This window comes from Pogoniulus pusillus, chromosome 31 (assembly GCF_015220805.1).
Source record: "Pogoniulus pusillus isolate bPogPus1 chromosome 31, bPogPus1.pri, whole genome shotgun sequence".
Classification (NCBI taxonomy): domain Eukaryota; kingdom Metazoa; phylum Chordata; class Aves; order Piciformes; family Lybiidae; genus Pogoniulus; species Pogoniulus pusillus.
In genome coordinates this window covers 4,214,307-4,229,274 of record NC_087294.1, presented here as the reverse complement: position 1 = coordinate 4,229,274, position 14,968 = coordinate 4,214,307, and the positions used below count along the sequence as shown (strand labels likewise).

At 42.1% G+C, this 14,968-nt stretch overlaps 1 protein-coding gene across 1 annotated transcript in view; it reads right to left on the bottom strand.

Annotated features, from left to right (window-relative positions):
* ARID1B (AT-rich interaction domain 1B) overlaps positions 1–14,968 on the bottom strand; it is a 362,844-nt gene that overhangs the window by 40,441 nt on the left and 307,435 nt on the right. Inside the window, exons 9-10 of the mRNA XM_064169371.1 lie at positions 8,117–8,262; positions 732–841 (exon numbers count right to left, since the gene is read on the bottom strand). Coding sequence (XP_064025441.1) covers positions 732–841; positions 8,117–8,262 — 256 coding nt within the window. The remainder of the gene's footprint in view (positions 1–731; positions 842–8,116; positions 8,263–14,968) is intronic.

Genomic DNA, 14,968 nt, shown 5'->3' with positions numbered 1-14,968 from the left:
ATAAAAAAAATAAAAAGATGACAAAGGCAGGGCAAACTTTATTAAAAACAAAAAAAATACATCCAATTTAACAGACTGACCAAGTTTTATATATAATATATATATATATATATAGAAACAGAGAGACACATACAGAAAACACACACATATATAAATGTACCTTTTCATATCTATATCAAAGGTATTAAACCAACATTGTTAATTAGTATAATTTGGAAAGTTTGCTGGATGCTTGGCTAAAGTCATTAAAGCCACCATGCTTATTTTCAAGCTCACATGGAATGCTAAGCATGGATTTCCCCTTATGAAAGAAAGGAAAACAAAACCCAAGCGGGTCACCTTATTTCATCAAATAAGGCAGGAAAGCAAAATATTAAAGTATGGTGCTGCTGCAGGAAGCTGTTAACTGAAGGCAGAGAAAGATGGCTGCAAGGATTGAAACCAGGCAAGACCCTTCTTCCCCACCCACCTGGCAGAGCCGAATGCCACGCAACTTTTGGCTCGGGTTGCTTTGCCCCCGCAAGTTAAAATGCCATCAGAACTAGTAACTTTCAGATCCACACAATGAAGGAAGGAAGAAAAAAACAGAAAAGAAACAAACGAGGAGATTGCACCTGAGTGGAAAGGCATGCGGGAAAGAACAGAAGTGGGGAGGCCAAAACCAGAAGATGAAAGACAATACAGCAGACTCTTGCGGCTGAACCAACACCACGTGCAGAGGTGATAAATACCTTTGACTTGCTCTCAGTCTGGGGAGGTCCTTCTTCTTTGCCATCTGCTTTGAGAGGAAGGGGTAGTTTGGACTCACCGGGTGTCATCATATCTGCAAGACCCATAGGTGCTAATCGGAAACAGGAGAAAGAGTTAAGCATGACTGTGTTTGGCTCTGTAGGAAAAAACAGGCTTCCTGTTGCCAGATGGTGTGCCACATGAAGCAGGGGTTATTCCACCTCTGTCCTCTTACTCTAGCATCTGGAAACCTGGACACCTCTCCAAAGTGGGGAAATAAAAGAGAATGGATGAGGGCAGAAAACAAGCACCATGCAACAACAACAACTGCTTTCACAGAGTAAAATTCATTCTCCATGCTGTTGGTGGTCTTCAACTGTCTCCATATTTGACCACTACATTTTACCAGAACAAGTCTGTTTTAGTAACTACTTCACCTTAATGCTAAGCATTTTGCTTGCAATGTTGAACGCCAGAAAAAGGCTGGATTTCCCATTTACATCTGTATTAAAGTTGGTGTCCAGCAGATAATTCCTGCCCCTACTGATTTCAGTATGAATGGCTCAGCCGCTGTGAGCCTTAACTACAGAATTACAAGCTGTAAACTGAGCGCTGTTGGAGAACCTGCATTCAACTTCTTCCTCTCCTGCCAAAATGAGGTGGGACTGGAATGAATGCACAAATGCCTTTCTCTGATAATGGCACTCGGCTGCTTCACAGGGTCGTGTGGAGTTTGGGGTTTTTACTTGAAGATGCAAGTGCTCAGTACTGTGTTACTGCTGCTGAGCTGCTGTGATTCCAGATTTCTAGAAAGATGCAAGGAGATAGACAGAGAACACTGGGCAGAGCAGATGCTAGGAGGTGTCCTGACACCTAATCAATGCAAACAACCAGAGAACGACAGCAAGATGCGAGAGGATCCTTTCCCTGCAGAAACCCACGTGCACAGCATTTGCAAAAGACTGGAATATTTTCCTTTCCACTCCCTTTTTTCTCCCTCTCATGCCCTTCTTTCAAACAAGGATCTGAGATGAGAAAAACAAAGGACAGAATAACCTACAAGACAATAAAAGGGAGAAAAAAAAACATCTTGCAAATTTACAGATTATAGGAACTGACAAAGCATCACCGTTAGGAGCACACAAACAAACCCCAGATCGTCCGTGCCTCTGCAAGACGACACCGCTGGCTGGTACCAGGCAGCAAGCGCGCAGCGTAGCGAGCCAGAGACGGGAGGGGAAAGAAAGCTTGGAAAATACTTCACAGATTGCCCACTACGAAATGATTATTGCACATAGCCATGTATTACTACCTTTTAGAAAATAATTAGCTTTAATTACAGCAGCGAGAGCACGAGCAGGACTCTGGCGAATACGCTGGCAAGCTCTGCAGTGCTAATTTGCTAATATCTTTAGCATCACTGCAGGTTGAGGCTAGGGGTCTGCCAAAAAGAACTATCCATCCGTGTGCCATGTGAGTTTACAACTGTATGCTCAACATCCAGCTTTGAATTGACAGTGTTTTTCATGGGCACATATTCTTGTTTTTTTCCAAAGGACATTTGTAGCCCGACCAAGCCCTTAAAAGTCATCACAACACATAAATCATAATTGAGATTTAAAAACAAAACAAAAACCCCTTGCAATACTTAAGACTTCAAGAATTGGAACACAAAGCCTTTTTTTTCCCAAGTGATGCAGCTGCAGAGAAAATCTATTGGGATCAGCTAAAAACGCTGTTATTTTTATGTATGTCTGTGAAACCTCAACAAAACAGCCAAGCAAAAGGGAAGCCAGCATCCACTAAGCATTTGATTTGTACACATTTTGCCCTTATACTCTGAGGAGTCTGGGCAGCCTGTGACCATTATCAAGAGATGGCAACCTAACACATTTTAGTTTTGAATTCCACAGTTCAAAAAAAAAGAAGAACTTATTTTTCCTGTGGAGATTTAAAAAACCCCCTAACAAACTGTATAAAATGGTCAAATCTATGCCATAGTCTGGTTTCAAACTGGGATGCTGAACTGTGGTAGAAAATCCATTTTAACAGTTAACACATTTCACGCTGTGGAAATGCTAAAAAGGAAGTCTTGGGTTTAGTTTCAAAGCAACTGAAGATGACCCTTCTGCCCTAAAGCAATTTTAGAGAGGTCAAACAAAGCAAAGTTAACAACCATTACTCTTCATCAGAATTCTGCAAGGCCAAATCCTCTGCTAATACCTCGCTACTCCACCGCTCTCTCAGTTGGCACACTGTATTTCTGTTACAAACAATATCATAGTTGTGCCCACTCCTGGTAGTCCTGTTTCCATCAGAATTCCTTTAGAAAATCCGTTTTCCAGAGAGGTTAAACTTAGCACCTCATGTAAAGGGCAAGGAAGTCTGGTCTGCAAATTACTGCCCATATACTGATGTACTAATCACATTTAGGAGTGTCTAAACACCAATTTGTTCTGGCTTTTGAATATTTCCTGTTGGCATATGCAAAATACAACTATCAGGAGTTAGAAACAATTAGGAAAAAACCCCAAAGTTTCCCAAATTCGGTTTCATTTTTTTGTTCTAAATTATTCAATCTACAAATTTTCTTTCTACCTGTGAGAGGAGAAACTAAGAATTTTATTACCCAACTGTAGGGTTTCCATATAGCTTTTACCTAAGATGTTTCCACAGCTACTCTTCTACCCACTGTTGAAATGCTGTTTTATAACCTACTCTCCAGTGATTTGCAAGAAGACATTCCTTCACTTATTTTTTTAGCAAGAACATTGTTGTGACCCTTTCTGAGCAGTGAAATACTGTTATTGTCACGAAACTGCTAAAATAAGACACGGTCTCCTTCGACACAGGTACTAATAATTCTCTGTGTGAAGCGCAGACCAAAGGATAAAACATTTTAGAGAGGAGGATGACAGGGAAATCTTGACTCAAAAGTGTTGTAGTGTACTGTGAATAGGTTTCAAGTACTAGCCTCTGGCTTTTTATAAGAATTTAAGAGCCAGAATGATTTTGAAAAGCAAGTATGGGTCAAGGTCCTGAATTAACTATTCCATGCTGAATGTACTCAAAGGCAGATATTGACATGAGCAAAACCACAGCAAAGAACTCTTTTTTTGCTCAAGTCTGCTTTGTCAGTCCCAGAAGATGAAGAAATATTGTAGGAGCAGAAATACACAAACACTGTTTTTCTCTTTATAGCTAGTGCAATAACAAATCACCCTCTACAAACCAGAATATTAAGACTATGCTTCCTCCCTTCTACCCCTTCTCCTCTCATTCTGGGGAAAAAAATGAAAAAAAAGGGGGAAAAAGCAGCACATTGTGACTCATATGGTGTTGGCATGAGGATCACCACTGGTTTTATGCCCACAGGAAAAACAGAAGAAGAACAGCATTGCCTAACTTCCCGCCACAAATGATCACCCACCTCTAGGGAAAAACACAGCCCAGGCTGTTCAGACACCTTATCTGACAAGAGTGATTGGGCCACCAAAGATCTCAGCATTGCACCTCCTTTCTGCCTATCAAATCTCATCTGAGGGATCACAAGTGCATGCAGTCTGGGACATGGATGCTTTGGCAGGATTAGACTTGATTCAGCCATTGCTTGTTTGGCGTATAGGTGATGGGATACTTATTATCATACCACTACATCAAAGCAAAAAACAACAGTGAAATAGAGGCCTTCAGACAAATGTAACCAAGCTGCAAAACAGAGAAACCCAATTCAGACTGGTTAAGAATGCTTCACGTGCATAAATGTGATTGCTTTCTTTAACAGAGGTTCATCTGAATAAATACAAAGTGAAATAAAGACAATAACGTGAATAGGTGAATGCTGTATCCATTTTAAACATTATTTTTAAGAGCATCCTTTTAATTTCTTCAGTGAAAATGACATAAAACATGGAAGTACCAGAAGAGAAGTATCGTGATGTTAATTGTTGGCAATAATAATACCCAGAAAATAGAAGGTTTCAGTAGGACAGAGGTAGTTAAATTAGGTAAAGAACCTTGTGCCAGTATGGAGTTTAATGCCTTTTGGTTGTTTGTTCACCTTCAGAAGCAGCAGAGATTACAAGTGCCAGTTTGTGTGTGAGCATATTATAACAATCTCTGTCTTATACTTATTTTCTTTTTGAAACATAATTTTCACTGAAAACATTATTTTATTTATGTTGGGGGGGGTGTTAAGTTTCTGTTAATATATATTTCTAAATCTTGAATTTAAAAAGCAGGGGAAATAAATCTTATATATATATATGGGAAATGTGAACTCGTATAACAAAAGGATTGTAGAGTTTATCCAGTTTTTTTCTGAATGGCAGTTTGTTCCATAATTGTGAAGGGATTCTGGCACTTTTTCTTGAAGCTTTTGTTATTTTTAAGGCTAGGATACTTTATCAGAAGGATCTGTCTTCTTTGATCTCATAATGTCTGTGTTCCTAAACTACTCTACATCAGCAGAAGCTGGTGATCTGTTCTTTGATCCACAGTCACTGCTGAAGTACCAGGATGCATAACTGCAACATGATTTTCCTTTCAGTTGTGACATTAATTAAAAAAACTAAAGAAAATGAACCCCCACAGGATCAACCATTAATAAGGAGTTATACAGACTGCTAAAAATGAGTGGCAAAACCAGTTGTAATGAAGCTCCAAACCCATATGAAAACAACTCCATCAGCATCAGCAATCTCCTGTATTTCAGAGTAAAAACCTTAAAGTGCATTTGATTAAAATTAACATAACCAAAATCTACCATCCTCCCTCAAAACAGGCAACACAACTTCACATTCCAAACCCCAGACAACCAAGAAACCAACTTCTGCCTGTTGCTTACCTTAGTTTTTCATTGGCTTCTAATTGAAAACACAATTGCTTGTGCTCAGTGTGTGTGAGCAAGTTAACTAATGCACACTTCACTCCGTCAGCAGGCACTCAGTTGCATTTGGTTTTGGCTCCACACATTGACTTGGTTTATCCAATAGATGTGTGACTTAAAACTAGCAGGGAAAAAGCCTCAAGAGCCAGACAGATGAACTGGTCTTTGTGTCACAGAAAATCCCATTTCCCAATTCTTAAGAAGCTATCACCTGCAAGTTCTCCACCTGTTGGCCAGACCCAACCCTGAAATGCTACCCCAGCTCAAGGATTATAGTTTTACATATTGTATTTACACCTCTCTTAAGCTCAGCCCTTCAGAATAGGAAGAAAAGCAGAATTGCCATTGCATGTGCCCCTAGTTCTATATCCATGCCTGGTTTTCAGTTTTTGTGTCCCCTCTTGCCCCATATCAACCCTATCTGTGTGTTCTTGGAGGCCAGCTGCATAAAGCAACCTAGATGCATGCCTGCTCACACTGAGGAAAAGAGGTGCACTGAACTCCTCTAGTTCATCTCATACTGACTTTCCATTGGGTAATCTGTGAATTAATAAAACTGGAACAAAAGAAAACCTCACAAATGCACTGGCAGGAAAAAAAAAAAAAACCCTGATAAATGTTTAAATTATTAAAAATCCAATATTTCAGAATGCATAACACAATAAAAAGAGTATGACTACCCCATACAAAAGACTGCCAGGATAAATGGCCTTGCATTGAACAGATTTCCACTGTATGAAATAACGAATGGCTGAATTATCTGAACAAAAAACCTCTGTGAATCTTCCTTTAAACTGGTTATTCCTTAGGAATACATAAATCTTCTTAGGCAGGGCACTCTGCCATCTGTTTGCTGTTGGTTATTTTTGCAGCTCTGGGGGCCAAAGGAAGAGGGGGAAAAATTACTTCTGCTAATAGCAAAACAGAATTTATAGCACCGTTTCAATGCTCAGAAGTAATTTTATTTCAGCAAGCCAGACAAAACACATAACTACACAAACAAAACATAATATTACCTGGGACAGCTCTGGTAGGGGAAAAGCAAGCTATTATCTAATGGTTTTTTCAATAGCTTTTCCCTCTACATCCAGACGGTGAAGTGTAGCGCCTGGACTAACCAATGGCTTCCAAGCCAAGTCTGAAAAAGCTCTTCTTTTCTTTCTGCTTTCCTTTAAAAAATCAACTGAGTAACAGCTTCCTTTCTGTTTCTTCTGCTAACCAAAACACTAATGTAATATTCTTGAAAAATAAACACACTCTTAATTGTCTCAGGAGCTCCTCTATAGAGGAAAAAAGGCCAAACAGCAAATACAATAGACACTAGAATCTCACGTGGCCATTTTCTGCCCTTGCACTGGGGACATAGAAAATTGGCAGGGCAGAAAGACAGAGAAGGAGGAAAAGGGTGAAGGAGTGATATAGGCTAAGCAGGGCAAAAAGGAACATTGTGAAACACAGGCTCATGATAAGGTACTACTTAAGTGGCAGACCTCTTTAAAGAAAAGCACCAAAAGCAGCCAAGGAGCAGCATCGAATCATCACAGCAGAATTTGTCCAGTTTTCAGAGAAAGTCCCACCCCAACCTTCCAAAAATGGTTAATGTAATCGGTAAAGCATGCACAGAAACTCCATGAGCGGAATAAGTACTTTGGAAGTTTCACTTCAGGGTCATTGGAACTCCATCCAAACCCACCCCAATCAAAGAACTGATCTTTACTAAAGTATTATCTTGATGGAGGATAATCGTTCAGAGTTGGAGCCGAATGTGGACTGTAAAATGTTTGCAGCAAACTACATTCACCTCTGTCTTCTGTCACACACAAAGCTGCAAATCATTCTGAGTTGACAAACCATGACGTGAAGGATAAATCCACTGGCTACACTGAATATGCCTTTTTTTGGGTTTAAATATATAAAAGGAAGCTGTGATTAAATTCATAGGTTGATATTTTAATCAGTAAATGAAGAAACCCTGTGTATGATTATATGGATTTTAGGAACAGTAAATAGGACCTGTGTTTTCAGAACAGAGTAGGTCTTTTAAGTGTTCAACTTACAGCATCAGAGCAAGTGCACATCTCTTTCTTAAACAAGTACCACATTATATATATATGAAATTGCAATCTTAGGAAGTAAGACACTGAAAAGTAATGGCAGCCTCTTTAAAGATGAGGTTTTTCTCCTTCCCTCTCTTGCAGACACATACACACAAATATTCATACACTTACTAGTCAACACCTACGTCAAACTGAGTCCAAGGTGTTGCTGGAACTGTTCAAAACATTGTACTCATCTACATGCTGTGCAAAAGGACCTCATGAAAAATGTATGACCTACTGTACAAAATTGTGAAGCTTAGCCTAGCTTCGAATCACTCCAAACTACCCATCAGGGATCAATCAAATGAAGAAGGCTGCCCCTCTGCCCTTAGCCCAGGGTTGGTAATTGTTAAGTAGATTAGTGGAGGAAAGGCACTGCTGAAAGGTTACCCACCATTACCTGTTGAACTGTTCACCATGTTAGGTGCCATGCTGTAGGGAGGAGCCTGTGGGTTCATCAAGCCAGAGCTGTTGTTCATCGGCTGAGTGTAGGGGGAGCTGGATCCCATAATTCCACTCTGATTCATGGCAGGAAAATTGCCTTGCCTACAAGAAGACAGAGCACACACATAATATCTCACTGTGTACCTCGCTCCTGAAGGTGCTGTGGCTTGTCACAGAGTACATCTCCTGCTGTTGGAGAACAGCTAAGGAGAAGGCAGGCGATCAGCTCATTCTGCCCACACAGGGAGCTTTGCATTAGCCTCCAATTAGCTCCTGTGCGTCTGAGGCGGAATCGGACCGAAGACACATCTACAACATTCTCACATATCACAACCAATGGGTAAGAAAACACAATTCACTATTTATTCTAGGAGTAGGCAGCAATGCGATCAGAAGTCAAAACCAGAACCTAGCATTGGCACAAAAATGCCAGTGCATAGCAGGTTTGACTCTGTAATTGAAATCCTTGCCTGCTGCAGCTTCAAAAGCAGTGAGATGACCAGAAGAAAGATGGGTACCATGGAATCTGGTTCAGGTTTCTGTAGCTGATGCTACCACACTGAATACGATGTTCATCTTTTGTACATGCCATCTGTGCCCAGTCTTTACAAAGACCACACACATATTACACTATGTTGAAACAGGAACCCTCAGCAGAACTGGTTTTGCTCTGAAAATTAATCAGGTACCTGTATAATGCTTTTCCTAAGTAAGGCTTAGGTTCAGTTGAAAAACTGCCCTGAATGGAGCTCTTATTTAATAATCCACATCTTCAGATGTGAAGATCTTCAGACCAAATATTTTTGAAGGGTAAGCCTTCATCTACTCTTAAGTTTTAAAATGTATCTAAGTACAGGTTGTACTTCATTTATCAAACTAGATAAACTGAGGCACAAGGAAAAGAATAATACAACCCAAGTAAGCAGAATAACCCAATGTAATGCATGATTTAAAGACTGGATAACACACTAAAGAATGGATGAGGCACTTAGTGCCATGGTCTGGTTGACTGGATAGGGCTGGGTGCTAGGTTGGACTGGCTGATCTTGGAGGTCTCTTCCAACCTGGTTGATTCTATGATCCAACTGAAAAGAATGAACTTTTCTTCTTCTGATGCATAATACAATTATCTGCCTTTTCTTGGTATAACTGAAGACTGCACATATGATATGGATATATACATACACAATCATAGCTCTCTGTCTGCCTCCTTCCCCTTTTTCCATAATATATATATGTAAGAACACATGTAAAAATATACTTATGGACATTCATAGCCCACACAGGAAAATAGAAAACTCTGACCTGTTTCTTCAATATATCCCCTGGAAGTTTATCCAAATGAAAGAGACAAGAAAGGACATCTCCTGTACATAGCTTTGGTGCTTGCCAGGTATTTTTTTCCTCACAAACCCCAAGGCACTTCATTTTATCCTAAAGGCAGGAAAAGCTGCACATACTGGTAGCAAGATGGCAGTTTGGGTATAGATTCTGCTTTTCATTATATGATATATATTGTATCATTCAAACAAAACAGACGAGCCCCACATCAACAACTCTCAACGACTTTAATGGCTTCTTGCTTTCTCCAAAGGTTCTAAATGCAATTGGTAGAAAGGGATTCCTTTTTTCAGGAGGTACAGAGGAAGACCATTAAAGCACTATTTGGTCTAATTTCTCTTGACGCATTGTGAGCTCCTTCAAAGCAAAAGAGAACGTGTTATCTAAACAAAGCATCTTTTTCCAATTCAGTTTTGTCCTTTGCTTTCTGAAGACAAACTTTCCTTCGCTCTTGCAAAGAGGCAAAGGCTTTCTTTTGATATGAAGGAGACAACTGCCATACAATGTCATTTCCCTGATGAAGCTTGCAACTAGTAGCAGAGGGAAAAGGTTTAAAATGCGCAGTGGTGCAATGCTCCAAGGGAAAATTACAAAGGGAAGAGAGGAGAGCAGGACCATTTAGCAACAGCTTTTCAAGATTTCAGTCACACAACCAAGCTTTTCTTATGTAAATACTGAATCTTAAACACACAACCCCCCCTTCTTAGCTGAAAATGGCTATATTTCAACACATGCAGTTAACCGAGAAGTCCTTTCTATGCTGGATAGGCAAGATCCTTTCCATTACTGGATTAAGTTACTAGTCAAGATGAAGGAAGTGTGCAAGTGCACTTTTACACTTTGAGAAAGAAGTAGTCAATCTTGAAAGGTTTTTTTATGGAGTAAGCCTGGGATTCTGGAAAAGACAGAAGTGTCTATCTCACCAATGTTCTTCTTTTGCTCTAAAAATACACAGGTGTGCTAGTTTGAAGCAGGCTAGAATGTTTTGGTGAGAAGAACTAGATTACAGGCTGTGGAAAGAAAACAAGGGTGATGTCTACTTTGCTCACAGGCTTGCTGAGAAGTATAGGAACAAGAAATAAAAACATTAGATAACACTCTGGGCATTCAATCTCGCTGGGGCTGCTGGCTGAGCTGCATCTTACTCTCTAACCTCACTCTCCATTTTGGGCTAATCCACTTTGCTTCCTAACCCCCTGGCTGAACCTCCATTCTTCCTTGGGACTGGGGTAAGGTTGAGAGGGGCTGGAGGAAGGTGCAGGGGTGGTTGAGAGCCCCTCCTGGGGACTCAGGTTTCTGGGAGGGCTGTTGTGTTTCTGTATTACCTTTCCCTTGTCTATTTCTGTCTATAACTGTATATGCTGTAAATATCTGCTTGTATATTGTGCCAGCTGTAAATATAAGCTGCATTCATATTTCCAGAGCTGGCTGAGCCTAGTCTGGGTGATTTCCAAAGTGTGTGTGGGGGAGGGAACACCCAAACCATCACAACAGGAGATATACATGCTGCAGGTAAGCCAGAACTGGTCCTTATTTACTAATATTGCAGTACTATTACTTCTTACAGCACATTTACCTTCTAAGCTGTGGGGTTGTTCACTGTCTCAAATCGAGGTACAATCCATTTCATGTAACCTGCTATGGACGTCAAGCTTAATTCTAGCTCATGAAAGCATACTGCTATAGAAAACTTTGATCAAAAAGCAGGGATCTATTTCCAGTTTAGATGGAGAGTGGAAATGAAACAGAAGGAATATACTAGCTTTGGCAAGGACAGCAAGGAAACAACTGAAGCCTAAAAAAATGGCTTCTGCCCCCAGAAAGACCTGAATGGTGGAAGGTAATTCCAGAATTTCATCTGGCAAGGCAACACCTTTCCCTTTCATCCTCCCATGTAATGCTGCACTTGGAACAGACACAGCTCCCCACCTCTGGAAAGAGCCCAGCAAGTGAAAAGGCTCAGCGCCCTCCCTGGCAGAGCTTTGCCTTTGCCCAGTCTCCTACCAAAGCAGTGACTGCAGCACGCCTGAGCCAATTCAGTGCCGCTGAAGGCGACGGCTTTTGAAGAGTAAATGTTATTTTATCCCGAGACTGGGTGCAGTGTGCAACACAAAGCTACTCCACATACTCTGTTCTATGATGGCTTGGAATGGAAAGTTTCTTTAGGGAGAAATTATCAGGTATTACTTCAGCCTTTAATTCTCACTCCGCAGTGGGCCTCCTTTGAGTAAAGGCTGCCAACTGTGACAAATTGTGCTGCATCAGAGCTACAATATGAAGTGGAGTCCATTAAGAACTGAGCTGAGATCACCAAACTCATTTTGATTAACCTCCAGGTCACTAAACACTTATAAATATGTTACACAGCAGCTGCTAAACATATTTATATATGCTTAAGGTCACAGCATCATCTGTTGGTTCTGGATTTAAGTCAAAAATCTTACGTTTCCTTCTGTGCTGTCTTTAGCAAAGGCAAATCCAACATACTATTTAAGTAGTTATGTCAAAGCAGACTACCAGACTCTCTCCTACATCTCCCAATTCCCTCCTCCATTTTTCTGGGATGTTAAGTTTAAAAAAAAAAAGTCTTTTAAAAACACTCAGCTGTACACACAGTGACATCTAATGGTAAAAATGAACTGACTGGCTACGAATTCTAGAGCAGAACAAACTCAGTCAAGTATGTGGCTTTACAGCATTTACCACATAGAATCAGAATCAAGCAGGTTGGAAGAGACCTCCAACATCATCCAGTCCAACCTAGCACCCAGCCCTAGCCAGTCAAACAGACCATGGCACTAAGTGCCTCAGCCAGGCTTTGCTTCAACACCTCCAGGGACAGTGACTCCACCACCTCCCTGGGCAGACCATTACTCTCTCTGGCAACAACTTCCTCCTAACATCCAGCCTAGACTTCCCCCAGCACAACTTGAGACTGTGTCCCCTTGTTCTGTTGCTGCTTGCCTGGCAGAAGAGACCAACCCCACCTGGCTACAGCCTCCCTTCAGGTAGTTGTAGACAGCAATGAGGTCACCCCTGAGCCTCCTCTTCTCTAGGCTGCACACCCCCAGCTCCCTCAGCCTCTCCTCATAGGGTTTGTGTTCCAGGCCCCTCACCAGCTTCGTTGCCCTTCTCTGGACACCCTCCAGCACCTCAACATCTCTCTTGAATTGAGGGGCACAGAACTGGACACTTCCCCTGATCAGTGCTGAGTACAGGGGAAGAATAACCTCCCTTGTCCTACTGGCCACACTGCTCCTGATGCAGGCCAGGATGCCATTGGCTCTCTTGGCCCCTGGGCACACTGCTGGCTCATCTTCAGCCTACTATCTATCAGCATCCCCAGGTCCCTTTCCTCCTGGCTGCTTTCCAGCCACTCAGTCCCCAACATAAACAGCAATGGCTGAGTTTCTTAGGGGTGACAAGTGGTAATTATGAATAATTGGAAGAAATTAAGAAAAGAAACAGTTAATATTATTGAATACAATGAAAAAATGTCTGCATGGTGAGATGCAGCTGCTCTTCCAGGGAATGAAGGAAATCCCAACACTTGACACTTCTGCACACAGACAACACATTAGGAAATGTAGTGGTTGGAGAAATCCTGCGTTATGCATGAGCACAGGGGCAAGCTGATCATGGAAATGTGTAAGGGACAGCAGAAAGCTTCAGAGGCAAGACAGTCTAGAGGAACTGCAGATTAGAACTGTTTGGGGCAGAAAAGATGGAAATGGAGAACAGATGGAAATAAAGAATGAACAACAAGGGTTGGAAGTGTCTTCCCTAAGTGCCAGAGTGTTTTAGGTCCAGGAGATCAAACAGATGCAGGAGAAGAAACAGAGAGGAACATACAGAGAGCTGCTAATTCCAGGATATACACACATTAAGGTCCTTTCAGCATGAACATGGAGCCTTCAGCCAGGTGTGGATGAAGGAAGGAAGAGGTTCACAGGTGAGCCTCAAAAGCAGGGTGTGATTAGAGATGTGTCTTCCTGCAGCTCCTCTGCTTGCACACTCTGCTGTTAAGGCAGGACCATGCTCCAAGGCTGCCACTCTGGCCAGCAGCTGGGTGAGCCTCAGTCCAGCAGCATGGCCCAGTGGGGTGACGCCAAAGGAGCAGTGCTGCAAGGACTGGAGCCTGGATAGCCACACAGCCCAGGTAGGGAGGAGCTGCCACTGAGTCACACCATCCTAGCGGCCTCAAGCTTGTGCCAAGTGTTATTTAGGCACCTCTGCACAGTGCCTCCTGACACTTCCCACAGCACTCACATAACAGTATCACACAGTATCACACAGTATCACAGTATCACCAAGGTTGGAAGAGACCTCACAGATCATCAAGTCCAACCCTTTACCACAGTGCCCAAGGCTAGACCATGGCACCAAGTGCCACATCCAACCTTGCCTTGAACTGCCCCAGGGACGACGACTCCACCACCTCCCCGGGCAGCCCATTCCAGTGTCCAATGACTCTCTCAGGGAAGAACTTTCTCCTCACCTCCAGCCTAAATCTCCCCTGGCGCAGCCTGAGGCTGTGTGCTCTTGTTCTGGTGCTGGCCACCTGAGAGAAGAGAGCAACCTCCTCCTGGCCACAACCACCCTTCAGGTAGTTGTAGACAGCAATAAGGTCACCCCTGAGCCTCCTCTTCTCCAGGCTAACCAATCCCAGCTCCCTCAGCCTCTCCTCGTAGGGCTGTGCTCAAGGCCTCTCCCCAGCCTCGTCGCCCTTCTCTGGACACGCTCAAGCATCTCAGTGTCCTTCCTAAACTGGGCTCTCCCAGTTATCCTGCCCTAGGCACTGGACCTGCAAACTCACCCTGTTACTGTGACTTGGCCACCTGAGCAATTGGCTGGGAAGGCAAAAAAAAAGCCCATGGTAATTTGCCATTTCTGTTGCAGATCTTTAACCTACATCAGTTTTGCAGCGAATGCACTGCAGCACCTCAGGGGAGTAATTTGTGTAAACATTTTAAAAGGAACATTTTTTTCTTAATGCTGACACACTGCTAAGGTGGCTACTTGATTACAAACTGTGAAAAAGACTGTGTTAGGCTGCAGTCACAAATCACAGTGTACTGACCAAATTGCCCTGTGCTTATCTGTGCCAGGTCTGCAGCATGACAATATTTCCTCTCTCTTTTAAATGTCAAAGTATGATTTGAGGGGTTGTTATTTAAACACACTGACCTGCACAATAACCAGAAGTACTTTATTTAAATCTGTCTTGAGCTGGGACTAGCCTTAAGCGCTTATAATCTGTCATACTTTGACATCAAATGGGTTATTATAATGAGAGTAATTCAGGAGTGAGACCTGTGAATGCTTTCTCCCCAGAGAATTTACACATAAACATGTGCATGCAGATACATATGCTCTTTTGTTATGGATTTTCTTTCTTGCTACATTATGGGCTTCCTTGGAGAAGGATATGAGGGAATCCCCAGGGGTATGGCAGAACTGGAGGAGG